Source organism: Pristiophorus japonicus, chromosome 3 (assembly GCF_044704955.1).
Source record: "Pristiophorus japonicus isolate sPriJap1 chromosome 3, sPriJap1.hap1, whole genome shotgun sequence".
Classification (NCBI taxonomy): Eukaryota; Metazoa; Chordata; class Chondrichthyes; family Pristiophoridae; genus Pristiophorus; species Pristiophorus japonicus.
The window spans coordinates 107842056-107866586 of record NC_091979.1 but is presented as its reverse complement, the minus strand read 5'-3'; the positions used below and the strand labels follow the sequence as shown (position 1 = coordinate 107866586).

Here is a 24531-nt window from a genome sequence, read left to right as displayed (position 1 = left end):
ATGGCGGTGCAGGCTAGAAGGGCTGAATGGCCTACTCCTGCACCTATTTTCTATGTTTCTATGTTTTTCCGAATTGATGAATTGAATTAAGTATTTTAGCGTGCTTTTCCCTGGCTGCAGTCCGGGTCAGTCTCTGACCCACGAGAAGTGAATGTGTAGCTCGAGCTCCGGCTCATGTTCTATTTCTGTCCGATCCAGCAGACCGGACAGAATGACTTGGCGGGTCGGATGTGGCCCGTGGGGTGTATTTTGCCGAGCCCTCCTCTTATGCCATCTTGCGTGAAGCAGGAAAAAACTGACAAAGCAAAAAACTTACAAAATATGGAGAGAACCTTAATAGGCTTTTCACAGCCATTTAATATCATCAAATCTTTCATCATTTACTAATTCAAACATAGAATATCTGGAGAGGCAGCAAGAACTCCAGAAAGGAAGGTTAAACATCACTCCCTAAAAAGCAATTGATCAGTACCACCACCAAGCATAATTCAAATGCCAAAGTCTTTAATCAATGCAATTTCAGTGCTATTTTTAACTATCATTAGTGCACTTAATTTTTTTGAGAACATGGTACACATTACAAAATACTTATATGGTAGCATAAAGCTTTACTTAATCAGAAGTTTCAGATAATACAAGAGCTTTGCTCCTATGACTTCTGACAACATGTGAACTCCTCAATTATTAGTATTACATTCCCAATCACCCATAATTTGATCTATTGCACCTGGGTTTGATATTTGCTATTTTATCTGCTTAAGAGTCAAGTTAAAGGCATTGTTCTTTTCAGATAAGTTTAGGCTGAGTAAAAATACAATGCAATTTATTCCATTTATTGATATTATTCTTCCCCCCCCCCCCCCAAATCAGTATTATTTTAATAGACTTCCATTCATTTATAAAAATCTTACATAGCGACATCCTGCATATGATCTTTTTTAAAATCACGATCAATATACTCATTACCATGTGTTGAGTTTGCAAATCCTTGTAAATGAGCATCATCAAAATCTCAGTATCATTGTAAAAAGGGAGACTTAAGTTTTACAACAATATAACTGCCGAATAGTTCATCTTGAGAACTGCTTCACAATTGAAATATGATTAATGAAAGATCACACTTATTGTCGCTTTCTGCTGTTCAAATAAATATGACAATAAAAAGAAACTAGTAACTATGGCTGCATTAACTGCAGAAGCTGAACATAAATAGTGAGACTGTTATTTTGTTGTTGACGTACATTTATAAACCAGAAGGAGCCTATGGCAGACAAAGGCTTTGTAACTATGGCAGGAGATTTTGTGGGCGTGCTAGCTGCCTTCTTAAATTTTTCTTTTGCCTGGCCATTGCTACCAGTACGAGCAATAGCTCTACAATGACCAGATAAAAGCAATCTTTTAAATGAAAGAGGCATGTCTGCTACTCGGATCCAACCATGTGGTATGGAAAAATCACTGATTAATTTGAAATCCAATAGCACCTTTAGATAGATACCGTTCTCAAAGCACAGAAGTGAATGCCATGTAAATTTGATGTCAGGAATGACATTTACATTAGATTGATTACTAAGGTTTTCAATTTTAAAAGCCATTTCTTTGCACCTTTAATTGACCTTTGTGATCTCATTGGTTTTATTATATTGATAAAGTATTATTTATTATACTTCTGTATTTGATTTCTGGTTAGGGAAAAAGATAAATACTACAATTTTACTATGGATGGCCACGTAATATGAGCTGCAGGTTTCCTCAAGAATCGACAGAAAGTGGTGCATAAAAATAGCACTCAGATTTATTATGCTAAAAATGATTTTGGTAATTTATAGTTTCATTTTAAATCTACTAAAATACTCTCCAATGCCCAGGCTTTGTTCTCATTCTGGCTTTTGTCCAAGTCACATATTTCAACTGCTGTCACACATCATCCTATATAACACACACCAAAATCATTACCTTTTCATGCTTTGTTGGAAAAATATTTAAAGATATTTTTATAGATTCTGTACCAGGTTGCAAACAAATGTGCAAATGTATGATAGAATAAATAGCTTTAAAAAAAAATTCTAATCTAAGGCATTTTTCCTAAGTATTCTCTTTTTGAAACAAATGTTTGTTGCAAAATGAAATTGACTTCTAAAGTGTGATGTAGCATTCAGATTCCGACCTAGTTTTGAATAGAAATAAACTCAAATGATAAGTGAACTGAAAATATTGGTTATGGCCCTTCACCTTTACCTACCTCTCTGGGTGAATAGAAGAAAGCACAAACACAAGAAGAATGACATCAATGCTTTCATCTGGAAACGGGTATGTGGTGCCTGCTTCATCACACAGATCATGAACAAAGGCATAACATTGGGATGCATTGTACGAAGGGTGAGACTACAAAGTAATGAAGAATAAGATGGATAAAGAGTATGGCTATAACAGTTAATTAGTCATATTTCATTGCTTGTTATTTATCAAGTCTATATTTAGTTACCAAAATGTAGATACTACAATTAGAATCCATATAATGCAAACAAATTGTACCTTTTGTATGGCTCCAAACATACAAATTAATTAAACTGTTTTTCACTTGATTTAGACTTTCCCATCCATTTCCCTTTTTAAAATCAACACAAATCATAGTGATTTACTTAATTTTAAAAATTAATCAATATAATTCATCTCTAGCCATGACCCAAATAATGTTGGTCTAAAATTCCAGTATATTTGATTAGCTATAATTATTGTTTACAAGTAAAAGCAAATGAGTACATTTAAGCAGTTTATATAAAAGGAAATGAAGTAAAACATAATCAGATGTATACCTTCACCAGCTTTACTGCACGTGCTGAGAAGTCACAACAATAAAGGAATGTACTGGGATCTCTGCAGTAAATAGAGAGAACAGTATCAAATCTTTTCATTTCCTTGAATTTTCAGCTAAATGCTGAACAATCTAATAATCCTTTTTTAAATTTAAGGTATACTCATTAAGCCAATGAACAGAGAAAAAAAATGCAATGTATAGTTTTAAAAGGCATAAAATTCCAGGTCACCATGATGTTCGATTGCATCCACACTTCCCCACATGGCCAGTTACTGATTGCAGCTATGTCAGCGTGGGAGATACCAAGTGGCCATGGAAGAAGAGTCGCCCTGCATAGCTCATAGAGGCTGGCCATACAGCAACTTGGTAAAGACCTGGGAAACAAGTTATCCACCTGTTCTCTTAGAAGAGGATGATAGTTACCCCAAAAGAGATCAGTGAGAAGGGAAGGAAGGAGCAAAAATAATTTACAGATTGTTTGGTCAGGTACAAGAACAAGGAGATGACGGAGAAGTACCATTTCTGCTGGAGAAGGAGTACTAACTCATTTACGCAGTCTGCCCTATTAATCCTTTAACTAAATTCCCTGATGCAATGTTCAGATCTCTTTCAATATATCTGTCCTGATTTACTGCATTAACTCCTGTATATGCAGCATTAAAATCTGTTCAGCGACAAGTATGCACAAACCAGGAAGCTTGGTTTATTCTTTTAAATTTGAAGGTTTGATCTCACTGCATAACAATCCAGTGCTCAAGAAACAAACCACATAACATTATATTTTGTTAAAGTGAGGTATCCCCAGTTATTCTTCTTGCTGAACAAGGAGCAGACTTCATAATAAATTAAATTTAATATACTGTAAAGCCACTCTTGTTTTTGTGCTACTTATTTTTTTAATAAAATGTATCTTATGATTGATTAAAGGTTATAATCCTCCTGTGATTTAGGCTAAAACCGTTTCTCCTTAGCTAGTAAATGTCAACCATGAAAAAGTGCTTATAATGTGAACATATTAAACACAAAATAATCTTACTGCCTTTTCAGAAATTCAGTGCTGTAAACAAACAAAAACATCAGAAGCTTTATGTTGAAGCCATACATCATTCAGCAAAGGAAACTAAATAAGTACCATCCAATTGTAGATGTTAAAATGACCCAGGATTATTTTTAAGACAGGTACATAGATTGGAAACAGGTACATGGATTGCAATTGTACAATTAAACGAATAAAGTGGTACACCCTGAACGGGGCCAATGCACTACACCATGGATTGAAGAATGCAGGTTCAGGCCTGTGTTTCCACACATGCGGATCTCCTATACTGCAAGGCACTTTCCCAAAGGGAGATTGTAAAAATTCAGAAAGCAAAATCTTTTACTGCCTTCAAACACAGCAATTGACAGAAGTCTATTAGTAAGGCACTGTCTGCTAGGATATAGTGCTTAATATGTGGAAGGAAAATACAAAATAAATATTTATACATTCAACAACCAGAATACACGAATATTCAAATATTTTATCCCTGGAAATCCATCTTGTAAAATTTAATCTCTTGTTTAAATTCAACACATCTTCTCCTGTGAAAGCATCAGAGTTTACTGTACATCTAAAGATAATGGGGATAAGCAAATACCAAAATGCACGTTGATGAAAACTTGTTTTCTTATCACCCCCATTAGGTTTACTTTATGCATGCAACACCAAATGATACGGGCCTGTTATCAGTGCATAGAAATTCGTCGTATAGGACAATTGACACTTGTATTGGTCTTTTATATATACATGTATATAGGTGTGATTTATTTTTGGCATCAGAAGTATGACAGCTGGAATTTGTATATCATGGGTACAATGATATTACACCAACCTTGTATTACTTTGAGAAATGTAATAAAATTAGAGACTCGTCGGTAACATTTTGATGATATTCAATTATTTGGTGATGAGATTTTTCTTTTTTGTATATTTCATCATCTAATAGTAAATGGGGAGTTTAACTCTGATCTGCTATACATGATTTTTCCTATTTCTTCTTATGGGATTAAAAAATATATTTATCATGTTTTATCTTACTTCAAAGAGAACTTGAGAGAATGCAGAAGCAATTGTGACACATAGGCCCCAAGTTTCCACACGCGGCGAAAAAGGCGCACCTCAGAGCTGGGCGCCTGTTTTTTGCGGCGAAAACGGCGCCTGAAAAAAAATGCGGTATTCTCGAGCTCCTTGGAGCTCGATGTCTGCTTGGCGCGGCGCACGGGGCGGAGCCTACCACTCGCGCCGATTTTGTAAGTAGGAGGGGGCGGGTACAATTTAAATGAGGCTTCTTGGTGCCGGCAACCCTGCGCGTGCGCGTTGGAGCGTTCGCGCACGCGCAATTTGAAGTAAACATTGGCACTCGGCCATTTTTAAAAGTGCTGCAGAAAAAGTGAAGATTTGTTTCTTGGACCCCTGCAAAGGCTTGTATTTTAATTTTATTGATATTTCTGTGTGTGAGGGAGTGCTTTTAGCAGCATTGCTGAATAAATCACCTGCTGAAATCAGTGAGTTCAGCTTTTCACTGCTAAACTTGCAGAACTGGTGCCTGCAAATTAAGGACTGTGTGTTTGGAGAAATAAAAGTGCCAATTCAACTTTGCAATGGATCAACTTCCACCAAGAACAAAGAATTTTTTGCATGAGGAAGCAAACCATTGCATAATATGTGGTGCACCCATTCTGCAAATTTAAATATAAAGATGTCGATGTGGCTGCCTCTCCCTGTCCAAATGGCCTCAGTCAGTCCCCCTCACAGCTCGAAGGCTGCCGCTGCTCCCGACCAGCCACTGACGCCGCTGCAACCCCATAGCCAAATGGCCTCAAGTCCGTCCGGGTGCTGCATCTTCGCGGGGAATGAAGGCCTGCCTCAAGCACCGTAGCTCAGCTCGAAGGCTGCTTGCTGCCTGCCCCTGCCATCGAGAGACACTGACGCCACACCCCTGCCTCAAGCACTGCAGTTCAGCTCGAAGGCTGCTTGCTGCCGCTGTCGTTGAGACACTGACGCCACACCGCTGCCTGAAAGGCCTGCCTGAAGCACTTTCACACAGGTAGGAACATGGTTTATTTAATCTTTTCTTTGCTTATAAATTTTTATTCAGGTTGGATTTATTTGTATAATATTTGTATAAGTATAACTAAGGATTGATTGTAGAATTTAATGACTTCCCTTCCCCCCCCCCCCCCACCTCGTTCCCTACGCCTAATTTGTAACCTGCGCCTGATTTTTTTAAAGTGTAGACAAGGTTTTTTCAAGCGTACAAAAATCTTCACTTGCTCCATTCTAAGTTAGTTTGGAGTACGTTTTCACTGTGGAAACTTTCAAATCAGGCGTCAGTGGCCGGACACGCCGCCTTTTGAAAAAAAAATTCTGTTCCAAAGTGAAACTGTTCTACCTGACTAGAACTGCAGAAAACTAAATGTGGAGAATTCCGATTTCTAAGATACTCCGTTCTACACCAGTTGCTCCTAAAAATCAGGAGCAATTCATGTGGAAACTTGGGGCCATAGAAACATAGAAAATAGGTGCAGGAGTAGGCCATTTCGGCCCTTCGAGCTTGCACCACCATTGAACATGATCATGGCTGATCTGCAACGTCAGTACCCCATTCCTGCTTTCTCTCCATACCCCTTGATCCCTGTAGCCTTAAGGGCCACATCTAACTCCCTTTTGAATATATCTAACGAACTGGCGTCAACAACTTTCACTGGTAGAGAATTCCACCGGTTCACAATTCTAGTGAAGAAGTTTCTCCTCATCTCGATCCTAAATGGCTTACCCCTTATCTTTAGACTGTGACCCCTGGTTCTGGACTTCCCCAACATCAGGAACATTCTTCCTACATCTAACCTGTCTAATCCTGTCAGAATTTTATATGTTCCTATGAGATCCCCTCTCATTCCTCTAAATTCCAGTGATTATAAGCCTAGTCAATCCAGTCTTTCTTCATGTGTCAGTCCTGCCATCCCGGGAATCAGTCTGGTGAACTTTCCCTGCACTCTCTCAATAGCAAGAATGTCCTTCCTCAGATTAGGAGACCAAAATTGTACACAATAGTCAAGGTATGGCCTCACCAAGGCCCTGTACAACTGCAGTAAGATCTCCCTGCTCCTATACTCAAATCCTCTCGCTATGAAGGCCAACATGCCATTTGCCTTCTTCACCGCCTGCTGTACCTGCATGCCAACTTTCAATGACTGATGTACCATGACACCCAGGTTTCGTTGCACCTCCCCTTTTCCTAATCTGTCACGATTCAGATAATATTCTGCCTTCCTGTTTTTGCCTCCAAAGTGGATAACCTCACATTTATTTACATTACACTGCATCTGCCATGCATTTGCCCACTCACCTAACCTGTCCAAGTCACCCTGCAGCCTCTTAGCATCCTCCTCACAGCTCATACTGACACCCAGCTTAGTGTTATCTGCAAATTTGGAAATATTACATTCAATTCCTTCGTCTAAATCATTAATGTATATTGTAAATAGCTGGGGTCCCAGCACTGAACCATGCGGTACCCTACTAGTCACTGCCCGCCATTCTGAAAAGGACCCGTTTATTCCTACTCTTTGCTTCCTGTCTGCCAACCAGTTCTCTATCCACGTCACTACATTATCCCCAACACCAAGTGCTTTAATTTTGCACACTAATCTCTTGTGTGGACCTTGTCAAAAACCTTTTGAAAGTCCAAATACATCACATGCACTGGTTCTCCCTTGTCCACTCTACTAGTTACATCCCCCCAAAATTCTAGAAGATTTGTCAAGCATGATTTCCCTTTCATAAATCCATGCTGACTTGGACCGATCCTGTCACTGCTTTTCAAATGCGCTGCTGTTACATCTTTAATAATTGATTCCAACATTTTCCCAACTACCGATGTCGGTCTATAATTCCCTGTTTTCTCTCTCCCTCCTTTTTTAAAAAGTGGGGTTACATTAGCTACCCTCCAATCCATAGGAACTGATTCAGAGTTTATAGAATGTTGGGAAATGACCACCAATGCATCCATTATTTCTAGGGCCACTTCCTTAAGTACTCTGGGATGCAGACTATCAGGCCCTGGGGATTTATCAGCCTTCAATCCCATCAATTTCCCTAACACAATTTCCTGACTAATAAGGATTTCCTTCAGTTCCTCCTTCTCGCTAGCCCCTCGGTCCCCTAGTATTTCCAGAAGGTTATTTGTGTCTTCCTAAGTGAAGACAGAACCGAAATATTTGTTCAATTGGTCTGAAATTTCTTTGTTCCCCATTATAGATTCTGACGGCAGGAGACCTACATTTGTCTTCATTAATCGTTTTCTCTTCACATATCTGTAGAAGCTTTTGCAGTCAGTTTTTATGTTCCCTGCAAGCTTAATCTCATACTCTATTTTCCCCCTCCTAATTAAACCCTTTGTCCTCCTCTGCTGAATTCTAAATTTCTCCCAGTTCTCAGGTTTGCTGCTTTTTCTGGCCAATTTATATGCATCTTCCTTGGATTTAACACTATCCCTAATTTCCCTTGTTAGCCACGGTTGAGCAACCTTCCCCATTTTATTTTTATGCCAGACAGGGATGTACAATTGTTGAAGTTCATCCATGTGATCTTTAAATGTCTGCCATTGCCTATCCACCGTCAACCCTTTAAGTATCATTCGTCAGTCTATCCTAGCCAATTCATGTCTCATACCATCAAAGTTACCTTTCTTTAAGTTCAGGACCCTAGTCCCTGTGTCACTCTTCACCTTAATGAAGAATTCTACCATATTATGGTCACTCTTCCCCAAGGGGCCTCGCACAACAAGATTGCTAATTAGTCCTCTCTCATTACACAACACCCAGTCTAGGATGGCCAGCTCTCTAGTTGGTTCCTCGACATATTGGTCTAGAAAACCATCCCTTATATATTCTCCAGGAAATCCTCCTCCACCATATTGCTACCAGTTTGGTTAGCCCAATCTATATGAAGATTAAAGTCACCCATAATAACTGCTGAGCCCTTATTGCATGCATCCTTAATTTCCTGTTTGATGCCATCCCCAACCTCACTACTACTGTTTGGTGGTCTGTACACAACTCCCACTAGTGTTTTCTTCCCTTTGGTGTTCCGCAGCTCTACCTATACAGATTCCACCTCATTCAAGCTAATGTCCTTCCTTACTATTGCGTTAGTCTCATTAACCAGCAACGCTATCCCACCTCATTTTCCTTTCTGTCTATCCTTCCTGAATATTGAATACTCCTGGAGGTTGAGTTCCCAGTCTTGGTCACCCTGGAGCCATGCCTCCGTAATCCCAATTACATCATATCCGTTAACAGCTATCTGCGCAGTTAATTCATCCACCTTATTACGGATGCTCCTCACATTGAGACACAAAGCCTTCAGTCTTGTTTTTTTGACACTCTTTGTCCTTTTAGAATTATGTTGTAATGTGGCCCTTTATGATTGTTGCCTTTGATTTCTCTGTCTCTACTTTTCCTTATCTCCTTTCTACCTTTTGCTTCTGCCCCCATTTTACTTCCATCTGTCTCCCTGCATAGATTCCCATCCTCCTGCCATATTAGTTTAAACCCTCCCCAACAGCACTAGCAAACACTACCCCTAGGACATCGGTTCCGGTCCTGCCCGGTGCAGCAACTGAAGAAAGACTAAGTGGCCTATAGTTAGCTGGCTTATCCCAGTTTCCTTTTTTGAAGGGGATGAAGTAGGAGTTGAAGGGGATGAAGTAGGAGTCAAAGGTCATATTTGCCATCCTCCAGCGCAATATTCTTTCTTCGCCACAGAATGAACCATGTAATTAATGGTACCAAATTGCTCTTTGATGAGTGTCAGAATCAAAGAAAATGAGCTCAAGTAGGTCTATTCCAAATCATTTAACTGTGTTTGTTAACTGTTTCACTGACAATTGAAATAGTGATTTGCACACACATTTTCCTTTTGTTCCCTGTGATGTTAAGTACATTTCCGTAGATAAATGTTTTCACACACGAAGTTATGGCTAATCATTAAGTGAAGTAATATTTGAATATTTATTAATACAATACTTTTCATTGGCTTAACATACTCCAGTATTATGAATAAAACCACATTGAATTCTATGGCCCGTATTTTGCGGTCAGCGGCGAATTGATGGCGCTCGCCACTGACCTTGAAGAAAGCTGCCCACAAAGATCTACTGATCTCTATGGTGGCGATTTCATCTCTCCTGACGTGGATTTGAATATGACGCCAAGTCTGGGGATCTCCAGCATCTAGCAACAGTGATGTCATCAAGCTGGCTAAGCAGCCAATCACATTGAAGAATTCTCACAGACAGCAAGCCAATAAGTAAAAAGCAGGTTTTATCCTTTGCTTTTTAATCATTTTACAGAGAGTAAAATAAAGATTGGGACATACACACAGGATTAAGTTAGAAGCTTAAATATCATTAAAAAAACTTTATTAAAAATAAAAATTATTATAAAAAAAACAAGGAATTTTTATCATAATGGAAAAAAAATGACATTCCACAATTATAAAATTAGTTTTTCAGGGACAGAACAGTTGTTCAGCAGTCAGTACGCCGTTAAAAACCAAATTACACCTCTTTCAAAAAGGCTTAACATTTTTTTTTTTTAAACAGCAATATTCCAGCCTAAAAGGGGAAGTTTTCATCAGTTCAGTGATTTGAATGGATTGCTCCGATGAGTTCAACGGCGCAGCCTGTGGAAAAATGTAGAACCACTAACAGCAACTTCTGGATTTCTGCGTTTGTCTGCACGTGTGGACTCCAGAAGTTGCTGTTAGCTTCAGAGGCTTAATGATGGCAAACACTGACAGTTTTGCATCATAACTACTGCAAAATTCTGGGCCTACAATTTTAGATTTCATATCGATGCTTTACTTACCGAATTTCACCCAGGATAGGAAAAACACTGTTCCCAGCACCACATCCGACCTGATGATAACAAAATCAAGCACAAATTTTCAGTTTTCACCAGCTTGGTTTTTTTTGTGTTTAACTACTAAAACAAGGTACAAGTAACATATGTACGACTGTGAAATATATTTCGAACATATTGTCTCAGTGGGCATAGTCTGAATCATCCGCACGAAGGATTCAATCCCTGGTCTATGCTTTGGTAGTTGATTTTAGGCACAGAGACAGCACCTTTAGGCAAGGGAAGAGGATAGACTGGCCAGAAATGCCACTCTTGAATTCTATACGTGTGTGTATATCTGCACATTATAATCGTTTCAGTGACCCCTGTTGGAAAAAGCTGGGTGAGAACAGGATTGGTTTTTGTAATCCATTGATACTCAGACATAAAGAATAGCTAATCAGATAAAGCACTGAAGGGTTGCTGAAGCTTGTAGAATCATAAGTCAGCGCCTTCAGCAGAGCAAGAGAGAAAAGGTCAAACATTCATTTTAAAAAGTGTGGCAACATTTTTATTTATAAGATCAAAGATCAATTGATAAGAACATAGTTAAAATTATTTAAATAAAAATATTTTTTCTGCATAGTTAAACTAAAAAATGATCTGTGTACAAACAGTATATAATTTACAATTTGATAGCCTGTACGAATTTACACAGCTGCATACTATACTGTGTACCTTAACTGAGGCTATCAAACTGCAGTGATACAATCAATTCATTAAAGAGGCACAATTATGTATGACCAGGACTTTTGTTTTAAATAACAGCATATTAATCCAAAAAAATAACATAAATATGGATGTTTATTCCTTTTAACATATTGTTAAGAGTACTAAATATCAAGCTAAACTCACAGCAAAACATGCTGTCAGCATCCATGCTTATTATATGTTGATTTAAAAAAAAACCTTCGAGCTCTCCATTAAAATTGAAGTACAGGAATTGCTGTCTGCGCACTCTTGTTCAACAATGAAACTTCCCTGAAACATTAGTCATTCTTGTTAAAAGATCATGAAGTAAAAAGGCAAGTAACTCTATTAACAGTATATTTTAACTATTTAAGGAAGATAATAGAATACAGTTATTCTGGTCAGCAGGTTATCAATTAATTGTGAGTATTTTTTGTAAATAAAATATCTCATGTTCAATGCTGTTCTATTGGATTGACAATTTTCATTCTTTCATTAGATGAGTGTAACTCAATTGTTCTTTCCATTGGATAATGAATTTCAAAATCTTACTCAATAAAATCTGAATATGAAACATGTTAGTTTAATTTGCATAAACTAAAGAATCTATCACTTATGGCAAGAGACCTTAAATATGTACTTGTTTGATTCTCACCTTTTTAACTAGCTTAAATTTGTACTCTTTTGCCACTAATTTTGTGTAGAATTACTAGCGTGGATTTAAACAGGCTGCAAATGGTATCCAAAAATAAGCAAAAAAAAACTTTAAATATTTAGGGCCCAAGTTTCCACATGATTTGCGCCTGATTTTTAGGAGCAACTGGTGGAGAACGGACTATCTTAGAAATCGCAATTCTCCACATTTTTTTTTCTGCAGTTCGAGTGAGGTAGAACAGTTTCACTTTGGAACAGAATTTTTTCTTCAAAAGGGGGCGTGTCCGGCCACTGACGCCTGATTTCAAAGTTTCCACAGTGAAAACGTACTCCAAACTAAAGTAGAATGGAGCAAGTGAAGATTTTTGTAGAATTGAAAAAAACCTGTTCTACACATTAAAAAATCAGGCGCAGGTTACAAATTAGGCATCCAGAACGAGGTGGGGGGGGAAGGGAAGTCATTAAATTCTACAATCAATCCTTATTTATACTTCTACAAATATTATACAAATCAATCCAACCTGAATAAACATTTATAAGCAAAGAAAAGATTAAATAAACCATCTTCCTACCTGTGTGAAAGTGCTTCAGCCATCGTTCGTTCCCGCGGGGGGTGGGGAAGGAAACCGCCGTTTGTTGCCGCGGAGGGGAGGGAGGGGAAGGAGACAGCGGTTTGTTGCCGCCGCGGAGGGGAGGGAGGGGGAGGAAACTGCCGTTTGTTGCCGTGGAGGGGAGGGAGGGGAAGGAGACAGCGGTTTGTTGCCGCCGCGGAGGGGAGGGAGGGGAAGGAGACAGCGGTTTGCTGCCGTGGAGGGGAGGGAGGGGGATGAAACTGCCGTTTGTTGCCGTGGAGGGGAGGGAGGGGAAGGAGACAGCGGTTTGCTGCCGTGGAGGGGAGGGAGGGGGATGAAACTGCCGTTTGTTGCCGTGGAGGGGAGGGAGGGGAAGGAGACAGCGGTTTGTTGCCGCCGCGGAGGGGAGGGAGGGGAAGGAGACAGTGAGAAGAGTAGCCTCAGTGCTGATGTGCTGATGGCAATGTGCTTTTATTAAAAATGTTCAAAAATTAAACAGCTACAAAGAACTACAAAAATGGCCGAGTGCCAATGTTTCCTTCACACTGCGCGTGCGCTAACGCTCCCCGGCAGGAAAAAAACTAATTTAAATAGTACCCGCACCCTCCCACTTACAAAATCGGCGCGAGTATAGGCTCCGCGCCAAACAGACAAGGAGCTGCAAAGCGCTTGAGAATAGCGCGTTTTTTTTCTGGCGCCGTTTTAGGCGCGAAAAACGGGCGCCCAGCTCGGAGGGACACCCGTTTTTTATCCTGTGGAAACTTGGGCCCATAGAATCTACTAATGATATATCCTAAATATATTACATCATGATGCACATTAAGAATCAGTGATTGACAAAAAGCTCACCCTCGTATCAAAGGTTTGACGGGAAAAATGTTCCACCACTAGTTCAAATGGAATTATAAACTACCAGACATGAACAAAATACTTGTATAATTATTAATATTCCTGAGGTCTAAACAGCTACATGAACAAACAGTACTAAAATCAGGAAACCTTACTGACAACTGTCCATAAAAGTCAAATTTCATAAACATGGGCTTCTGTAACCCAGAATGGCTCCATTTATGTTGAGATGGCTGTAAGTTACTCAGTTTCAATGAATGCTTCTTATTTTCCCAATTACTTTCTATTTCAAATCTTCATTCAATTCATACTGAACACTAACAGTACAACCTGCAGATAAAATACTTTAGTATCCAGCAAAGTACATAAATTAAAGCATATGCATGGAAGGGTAATCTTAACCAGAAGGAAGAGGTTAGAAAATGGCAAGAAATTAACTTGATGTAATAATAAAATGATAAAAGAATAAATAATTAAAGTTAAAGAAGTAAAGTAAAATAAAAATGTAGAGGGAGAGAGAATGAAAGGAAAAACACATATATCTTTACACACAATTTAAACAAATATACAGGAAACAAGTAGAAAAAAAGAGTCAGAGTTGAAAGTGCAAGACAGCTATGCAAGCTAGTGTAACACAAATTCGCAGACTTGGGGTCCGAAATTCAGTGACATGCCGCCCAAAACACAAAAATAGGTACATACCGCTGAGATACCGCCCGGTGGAAAAGTAATCAGTGACATACCGCCAGGCGGTATGCACACTGCCCGCTCATGCAGACCGCCGACATACCGCCCAAAAGTGCAAAATTCATGACATACCACCGGAACTGCATACCGTCCTGGAGAAGATGCTTTTAAGCGGATCTTAAGTGGGCGGTATGTACACAGAGCTGACAGGTTTGTTTGATATTACACAGATCTTTATAGTTCTCCACAGTTTGACGAATTTTTAAATGGATTGTAATATTTTCTAGTGTTAGGCAATAATATAAATGGTCCAATAAAGCCTTATTGACTCCTTTATTAATGAACTATAATAAAAAAATGTGTCTCTCTCTCACCCCCAGTCTCTCTCTCTCTCAACCCTCCAGTCTCTTCCCCCCTCCCCCACAGCGATCTCGTCCCCCTCCACAGTGATCTCTCCCCCCTCCCATAGCGATCTCTCCCACAGCAATCTCTTCCACCTTCCCCCCGCCCCCCACAGCGATCTCAGGCCGCCCCACAGCGATCTCTCCCCCACACCCCATAGCGATCTCCACTGCCCCCCTTACAGCGATCTCAGGCCGGGATTCTCTGGCCTCTCGGGGGTGGAGCTTGACAGCCGCACGCACGTGTGCACAACTCGGGAGCCTAAGATTCCCAAGTCGAAAGGCTTCCTCCGCCGCACACCACCCGCTGCACTCTGCTCTCGTTACCGCTAAGAAAAGTGGGATGAAATTCCCACCCACTCGGCCTCAGCAGTACCGAGCGGTAAAAAATGACGCACCGCCGCACAACAGGCGGAACTTGTGTTTTACCAATTTCACCCCCTTATTGTTTGATATACAAACAGGCTTCTTCATCAGCTATTACTGCATTGCTGTCAGGTGCAGATACCATTGTAAATATCCCATCTTTTAGTTTACAACTGTAATGTGCAGCCATGCCTTTATATTTAAGTAAATTATTTTGGTCAACTGTTGTGTCTTATTTACATAAATGACACAACAGTTACATAGTTGGCTTGTGCATTTTGTCCCCCCAGCAGAATGACAGTTATCTAATGTGGCAGCACTGAGACCAACTGTATGCTCCCATTGCCATCATGACTGAGATCAGCTAACTCAGCACATACCAGGAATCGAACCTGATACTTTGCTGGTCTGTATGGCTTAAAGGTTCATCAGACCAATGGGAGACTCCTTTTATTAAAAAAAATCTTCATTTTGCTCTTTTGGATTTCTTTGTACCAACCCTCTACTAGAACACCTCTGTAACAAACTAGTAGGAGATTCAACAAAGATGTTAGAGGGATTTTTGCTCTGATTCTTATCTCCCTTCCTGCAAGAAGCACCAAACTTCTGCTTAGCACCCCTTCATAACAGAATGGTTGATATTGAGTAATCATCACATGGGAATGTGTGGGGTAGAATTCGAGGGACTGCCTATGATGGTAGAAGGCAACCTCATCATTCTGCTTGGCATTCAAGGTCAAATCTCCTTTCTGGCCAAGTTTTGCTAGCTCTGAACCAGGCGACTTGGTGGACTTAAAGGCACAAGATCTAGCTTGCAGAATTACAGATCAGCCTGTAATGGAGACATGATAACGCTGGGCACCAACACTTCAAAACATTTAGCTCAACCTATTTTAAGAAGAAAGTGAATTGGCAACAGTGAGTTGAATGGAAGGAAAGGTAGAGAAAAGAAGGAGGAAAGTGGCAACTTGAGAGTGGGGTCCCTAACTCTTGGAAATGTGCTGCTACAGTTGTTCTGAGAATATATTGCAATGGTAATTTTTTTTTAAAATGTGTATGTTAAACAAAATGTTACGTGAACTTATTGAACATGAATACTGCGGATGCTGGAAACCTTGTAATAAAAACAGAAAATGCTGGAAATACTCAGCATCTGTGGAGAGAGAAGCAGATATTGGCAATATACATACAATAGCCTCTTAATAGCCTGTGTTTCGCAAAGATACCTCAAAAATTCTGAAGGTGAAATCGATACCAGGAAAATATCCTGGATTCTTCTGTCTGTCTGTCCTGTTCCAGTTTTGCTTTTTATGTTCCAAGTCTGTGCCATTATTTGTTCCCTTTGTTTCTTCTACAGAGTTTGCTTTCTGTATAGTTTCAGAACATTTTTGTTTAGCGTGTGTCCTGTTAAAACCATCTAACTTTGCTTGTTCTGGACTTGTAGAATGCGGTGCTTGCAACGATACACAAGAACTAAGTATGGAAATACTTGTTGGTTCTTTGACAACTTCATTCCAACTGAGTGTTCTTTCTGCAAGGAGTTCAGGGAATTCTAGGAACAACCATCTGCGATCTTTGAAGAATTTATTTTGATGAGCTCTGTAGAATTCATCCCAGTAGTTACTGGCACCTTTCTCATATTTGACTGCAACAAATTGTAGTAAAACAGAAAAAGAAAACAAAATTAATCTATTAAAGCCAAGTCAGCATCCTGATGACTGATTTGAAACTGCAATCGCAAGACTAGTGGATCTATGGAGCTGTAACATGGTAAATTTAAAAGTTTAACCCCCAAAAAATTAATGTATTGCAATAATGGTGGAATATGTACTTTCAAAAAGCCTATAAGACAGCTTAAAAAACCATTAGATTGTATAAGTTATATTTTTCCAGTTAGGAATACAACCCAAGGTATATGAGCTTGAGCACAGAGCTTGGAGACAGAACTGGGAGATCGCAAACGGAGTGAATCACAAGCAGTGAAGGAATTTTGTGAGCGCAGGAATTCGGTGGAGAGGAGGAAGGCGGTTGAGAAGTCGGACTGAAAAGGAGGAGTGGAGCCACAAAACCCAACGTCTGTAAGTTAATAGACACGAGAATGGACCTATGGGAGTATGAGAGAGCGGCCGCAGATAAAGGTAGGCCCACAAGCTTCGAGGAAGCAAGGTAAGTGACGTCAAAGGCAACGGAAGGAGCAGATTGCTGAGTAGTTGGTGATTGATTTTTTTTTTTGTCTTAAAATTTATTCCTGTCAAGTTACTTAATAGTCTATTAAGTAGAGACATGACAGGGCACCTCGGTCCTGCTGAATGCATATCATGTGCCATATGGGAACTCCAGGACGCTTCCCATGTCCTGGACAACCATATGTGCAGGAAGTATCATCAGCTGAAGGAGCTCAAGCTCCAGATTTCACATGGATAGCACGTTTCAGGAGGGTCACTCCACAGTGTAAGAGTGTGCAGGCAGAGACGAATGGGTGACTGTCAGACAAGGAGGACCAGGCAGGTAGTTCAAGAGTCCCCCAAGTGCATCTCGGTCAATAACCAGTACCGGTGAGGGCGATGGTTCCTCTGGGGGGTGCAGCCAGAGCCAAATCCATGGCACCATGGGTGGCTCAGCTATACAGGGGGAGGAGGTGGGGGGGGTGGGGAGGGGAGGAGGAAAATCGGGAACGCAATAGCGATGGGAGATTTGATAATTAGGGGAACAGACAGGCGTTTCTGGGGACGCAGATGTGATTCCAGGATGGTATGTTGCCTCCCTGGTTCCAGGGTCAAAGATGTTGCTGAGCGGCTGCAGAACATTCTGAGCGGAGGCCGGGGGGGAGGCGTGAACAGCCAGAGGTCATGGTCCCTATCGGTATCAACGCCATATGGATAGAGGGATGAGGTCCTGCAGGCAGATTTTAGGGAACTAGGAAAGAGATTAAAAAGCACGACCTCAAAGGTAATAATCTCCAGATTACTCCCGGTGCCACAAGCTAGTGAGTATAGAAATAGGAGGATAGAGCAGATGAATGCAAGGCTGGAGAGTGTGTGCAGGAGGGGGGGCTTCAGATTCCTGGGACATTGGGATCGGTTCTGGCGGAGGTGGGGACTGTAATCATCATCATCATCATACGCAGTCCCTCAAAACGAGGATGACTTGCTTCCACGCCAAAAAAAGGACGAGTTCACGGGTGTTTATGAAACACCTGAACTACATCCTGAAGGGTGAAAGATGCCTGTGCGTGAATTTTTTTAACGTGGGGTGGACATTGCACACCAGCCACCACATGGGCTTGACAGAATTAGGTCTTCGTCCAGTGGCAAGGATTACCCAAAACAACTGGAGACCAGTTCTGCTGCACGGACCTAGTGTGCACACGTATCGCAGTGTGGGCTGGTCCGTGCTGCCCCTGGGCCCCAATCACGTCCCTCCACAGTCTCTCAATGCTGCTTCGCCCCGACCTCGCTGCTCCTGCTGTATCTGCCCACGCTCCAATCACCAACCTGGATCTTTATGATGTCACTCTTCACAGCAGTCGCCCTCCTGCACCAGCTCGTGCTGTAGCTTGTAGTGGCCTGCCTCCACGCTGCCCATGGCCGTTGCTCCCCGCTCCTTTTATGGCCCCGACCTGCCGCTGATGTTCCCTCGCAGGTCAAGGCTTCCACGCTGCCCATGGCCAGCACTCGCTGCACCTTTTATGGCCCCGACCTGCCGCTGATGTTCCCTGTACCGGCCAGATGGGTTGCACCTCAACAGAGCTGGGGCGGGGTGTTGCTAGTGCTGCTGGGGAGGGTTTAAACTAATTTGGCAGGGGCATAGGCACCAAGATGTAGCATTAGAAAGGAGAAACAAGATGCACAAAGAATTGGGAGAGACAGATAGCACCAGAGTAAGAAGTAGTACAGTATTAGGTGGAGTCAAACTAAGAGAGAATACAAGAACGTTTAAGATAGGTTTACAGTGCAGGTGTGTGAATGCACGGTGTGGTAAATAAGGTTGGCGAGCTGCAGGCGCAAATAGCCACATGGGAATATGATGTTGTGGTGATAACAGAGACCTTGCTCAAAAAAGGGCAGGATTGAGCACAATATATTCCTGGATATTAGGTGTTCAGGAAAGATAGGGAAGGAAAGAAAGGGCAGTATTGATTATGGAGAAAATTACAGTGCTGGAGAGAAAGGATGTCCTGGATGGATCAAGGACAGAATCGATTTGGTTAGAGTTGAGCAACAATAGAGGTGCCATTGCACTACTAGGTGTATTCTATAGGCAGCCAACTAGTGGGAAAGATAGAGGAGCAAATTTTCAGGGAAATTACAGAGAGGTGCAAGAACTATAGAGTAGTAATAATGGGGGACTTCAACGATCCTAATATAGACTGGGATAGTAATAGTGTAAAGGGCAGAGACGGGGAAGAATTTATGAGGTGTGCTCAGGAGAACTTTCTTGATCAGTACATTTCAGGCCCAACAAGGAAGGAGGCATTGTTGGATCCGGAAGTGTCAGTAGGGAATCATTTAGGAACAGTAATCACAATACCATAAGGTCTAGACTAGCTATGGAAAAGGACAGGGAGAAAACTAGAATAAAGTTTTGCTACAGCCATTATTAGGTGGAGTCAAACTAAGAGAGAATACAAGAACGTTTAAGATAGGTTTACAGTGCAGGTGTGTGAATGCACGGTGTGGTAAATAAGGTTGGCGAGCTGCAGGCCGCACCTGGAATACTGCGTGCAGTTTTGGTTTCCATATTTCCGAAAGGATATACTTGCTTTGGAGGCAGTTCAGAGAAGGTTCACTCGGTTGATTCCGGGGATGAGGGGGCTGACTTATGAGGAAAGGTTGAGTAGGTTGGGCCTCTACTCATTGGAGTTCAGAAGAATGAGAGGTGATCTTATCGAAATATATTCGATTATGAGGGGGCTTGACAAGGTGGATGTAGAGAGGATGCTTCCACTGATGGGGGAGACTAGAACGAGAGGGCATGATCTTAGAATAAGTAGCCGCCCATTTAAAACAGAGATGAGGAGGAATTTCTTCGCTCAGAGAGTTGTAAGTCTGTGGAATTTGCTGCCTCGGAGAGCTGTGAAAGCTCTGACATTGAATAAATTTAAGACAGAAATAGACAATTTCTTGAGCGATAAGGGGATAAGGGGTTATGGGGAGCGGGCGGGGAAGTGGAGCTGAATCCATGATCAAATCAGCCATGATCTTATTGAATGACGGAGCAGGCTCGAGGGGCCGTATGGCCTACTCCTGTTCATATTTCTTATGTTCTTATGTAATCATCCAATTTTCCTTGGATATGGGGCTGGTGCCAGAGGACTGGAGGATTGCAAATGTTACAAGCTTGTCCAAAAAAGCATGTAAGGATAAACCAGCAACTACAGGCTAGTCAATACTAGGACAATTGCTTTTCTTGATATATATTAATGACTTACACTTGGGTGTACAGGACACAATTGCAAAATTTGCAGATGACACAAAACTTGGAGGTAAAATGAAGTGAGGAGGATAATGATAGACTTCAAGACACTTCAAGAGGCTGGTGGAATGGGCGGACACGTGGCAGATGAAATTTAACGCAGAAAAGTGTGAAGTGATATATTTTGGTAGGAAGAACAAGGAGAGGCAATATAAACTAACAGGTACAATTCTAAAGTGGGTGCATGAACAGTGAGATTTGAGGGTATATGTTTTTAAAAATTTGTTTATGGGATGTAGGCATCGCTGGTAAGGCCAGCATTTGGTGCCCATCTCTAACTGCCGTTGAGAAAGTGATGGTGAGCCGCCTTCTTGAACCACTGCAGTCCATGTGGTGAAGGTGGAGACAGACTATTATCTGAATGGTGACAGATTAGGAAAAGGGGAGGTGCAAAGAGACCTGGGTGTCATGGTACATCAGTCATTGAAGGTTGGCATGCAGGTGCAGCAGGCGGTTAAGAAAGCAAATGGCATGTTGGCCTTCATAGCAAGGGGATTTGAGTACAGGGGCAGGGAAGTGTTGCTACAGTTGTACAGGGCATTGGTGAGGCCACACCTGGAGTATTGTGTACAGTTTTGGTCTCCTAACCTGAGGAAGGACATTCTTGCTATTGAGGGAGTGCAGCGAAAGTTCACCAGACTGATTCCTGGGATGGCGGGACTGACCTATCAAGAAAGACTGGATCAACTGGGCTTGTATTCACTGGAGTTCAGAAGAATGAGAGGGGACCTCATAGAAACATTTAAAATTCTGACGGGGTTAGACAGGTTGGATGCAGGAAGAATGTTCCCAATGTTGGGGAAGTCCAGAACCAGAGGTCACAGTCTAAGGATAAGGGGTAAGCCATTTAGGACCAAGATGCGGAGGAACTTCTTCACCCAGAGAGTGGTGAACCTGTGGAATTCTCTACCACAGAAAGTTGTTGAGGCCAATTCACTAAATATATTCAAAAAGGAGTTAGATGAGGTCCTTACTACTAGGGGGATCAAGGGGTATGGCGAGAAAGCAGGAATGGGGTACTGAAGTTGAATGTTCAGCCATGAACTCATTGAATGGCGGTGCAGGCTAGAAGGGCCGAATGGCCTACTCCTGCACCTATTTTCTATGTTTCTATGTACTCCCACAGTGCTGATACGGAGAGATTTCCAGGATTTTGACCCAGCAACGATGAAGGAAAGGCGATATACTTCCAAGCCAGGATGGTGTGTAACTTGGAGGGGAACTTGCAGGTGATGGTGTTCCCATGCGCCTGCTGCCCTCATCATTCTAGAAGAAGCTTTAGCGAGTTGCTGCAGTGCATCTTGTAAATGGTACACACTGCAGCCACGGTATGCCGATGGTTGAAGGAGTGAATGTTTAGGGTGGTGGATAGGGTGCCAATCAGGAAGGCTGCTTTGTCCTGGATGATGTCAAGCTTCTTGAGTGTTGTTGGAGCTGCACTCATCCGGGGCCCGGGAGAGGCGTGAGCTCGGGGCCCAGAAGAGGCGAGGGCTCAGGGGCAGCATGTCACACTGCGATATGTGTGCGCACTAGGTCCGTGCAGCAGAGCTGGTCTCCAGTTGTCTTGGTTAATCCTTGCCACTGGACCAAGATCTAGCTCTGTCATATCCGTGTGGTGGCAGGTGTGCAACGGTCACCACACGTTAAAACAATTCACGCACAGGCATCTTCCACCCTTCAAGATGTAGTTCGGGACGTGGAATATTAGGTCCTTCATTGAAACACCTGTGAACTCATCCCTTTTAGGCGTGGAAGCACTTCATCCTCGTTTCGAGGGACTGCCTATGATGACGACGATGACGACGACGATGACTCATCCATGCAAGTGGAGAGTATTCCATCACACTCCTGACTTGTGCCTTATAGATGGTGGAAAGGCTTTGGGGAATCAGGAGGTGAGACACTCGCCACGGAATACCCAGCCTCTGTCCTGCTGTTGTTGCCACAGTAATTACGTGGCTGGTCCAGTTAAGTTTCTGGTCAATGGTGACCCCCGGGATGTTGAGGTTGGGGAATTCAGCAATGGTAATGTCGTTGAATATCAAGAGACGGTGATTAGACTCTCGCTTGTTGGAGATAGAGATTGCCTGGCACTTGTGTAGCGCAAATGTTACTTGCTACTTATCAGTCCAAGCCTGAATGTCGTCCAGGTCTTGCTGCATACAGGTATGAACTGCTTCATTATCTGAGGAGTTGGGCATGGCACTGAACAGTCATCAGCGAACATCCCCACTTCTGACCTTATGATGGAGGGAAGGTCATAAATGAAGCAGCTGAAGATGGTTGGGCCTAGGACACTGCCCTGAGGAATACTCTGCAGCGATGTCCTGGGGCTGAGATGAGTGACCTCCAACCACCACAACCATTTTCCTTTGTGCTAGGTGTGACTCCAGTCAGTGGAGAGTTTTCTCCCTAATTCCCATTGACTTCAGTTTTACTCGGGCTTCTTGATGCCTCACTCGATCAAATGCTGCCTTGATGTCATTCAAGGGCAGTCACTCTCACCTCACCTCTGGAATACAGCTCTTTTGTCCATGTTTGGACCAAAGCTGTAATGAGGTCTGCAGCCAAGGGGTCCCGGCCCGCTGTCAAAAAAAATCAAACTTCCCATCCGACCGCCACCGATCCCACCCGCTGGTCCCCTGGAAAATTCCGGCCTTCATTTCTAGGTACAAAAGAACCAAATATGTCTGTAGAAATAGAGGGAAGGCATCAAATATTGTTCAGTAAGTTTATTCAGTGAGCAGCAAGCCATGCAGAAGAGGAACATCCCAGGTTTGATCCCTGGTCTGTTACCTGATCTCAGCCAGGGCAGTAGTAAGGGCACTATAATAAATTGGGGTTGGGGGAAGAGAGAAATAAAACAGCCAAGCTTTTCACTCCTGATCTGCAATCCATACTTGAACTGCACATGTGTAGGCTTTGAGTGAGGACGTGGTTGTTCTTAGCTGCACTTCCTCACCCTATCATAGTGAAGTACCCAGCTGAAACTTAAGAGTCAAGGCCCACACATAAATAATTACCACATGGATGAGGTTTTGGAGGACAATTGGCTGTAACCATAGCTTAACAAGGAGCCAATCCCATTGGTGAGGGAGGGAGGGGGAGGAACAAAATTGGTGAGAAAAAAAGATGGAATAATCAGCAAAATACATGAAATAGCAAGCACTTTCAATATGTAAGACAGCCATGATGTTGTTACATTTGTCAGACAGAGTAACCATTTACAGATAAATTATTGGATTGTGTTGTAAATCATGTTATATATATAATCTGGGTTCCCTAAATAGTTGTATTTGTGGTAATCCACACATTTTATATTCTGTCTTATACCTTTCAGTGAATGGAACAGAATACAAATTTTAAATACATCTAATAATAAGTGGCCAATTATATAATGGATTTTTTTTACCATGTTTCACACACTATGATATTTTAAAATTATATTGTTCCATTCACTGAAAGTTCTAATACTGTATATAAAATGCATGGATATACACACATACATTATAATGATTGTAAACCAATAAATACAACATATAATTTACATGATGCAATAACTTGCATTGTTATATTTTCCTCACACATCTATGGTAAATGGACCAAATCCTTCTGGAGATTTGCAATGACCATATGTACAGGCTATCGAAGCCTTCTCAGATGGGTGCAGAGGAGTCTGACATTACATCTAACAGCTTTCACTTATTAACCTGAGGATGTTAATTGTATCATTTGCATCCTATCTTACAAGATAGAATACTTGCAAGTTGCCTTCATACTATAGTCTTAACTTCTTAGAATGCTACTTACAATGATGCTGCCTACTACTTTACTAGGATAATTCAAATTTTATACCTTAATGCCCAAATTAACCCGTGTCTGGAACCATTTAGAGAAATAAGTTGGCCCAGAAATCCCGGCCTCCCCGGGTCTGTACGGACCCGGGAAGGCATCGCAAAAGCCAGTTTTCAGCGCACAATGCACATGCGCTGAAAACCGGCTTTTCCGATCTGTCAAGTTCCAGCTTGACAGATCCTCCGCATCTCAGGAGCAAGGACATTTGCAAGGGCAAGATTGG

The 24531-nt window shown here is 41.8% G+C and overlaps 1 protein-coding gene across 4 annotated transcripts in view; it reads right to left on the bottom strand.

The window, feature by feature from the left end:
• Positions 1–24531, bottom strand: part of mettl8 (methyltransferase 8, methylcytidine) — a 65909-nt gene that overhangs the window by 28008 nt on the left and 13370 nt on the right. For all 4 annotated transcript variants that reach the window (XM_070875651.1, XM_070875655.1, XM_070875654.1 and 1 more), the window contains exons 4-7: positions 16205–16623; positions 10727–10776; positions 2814–2874; positions 2240–2382 (exon numbers count right to left, since the gene is read on the bottom strand). In XM_070875651.1, coding sequence (XP_070731752.1) covers positions 2240–2382; positions 2814–2874; positions 10727–10776; positions 16205–16623 — 673 coding nt within the window. The remainder of the gene's footprint in view (positions 1–2239; positions 2383–2813; positions 2875–10726; positions 10777–16204; positions 16624–24531) is intronic.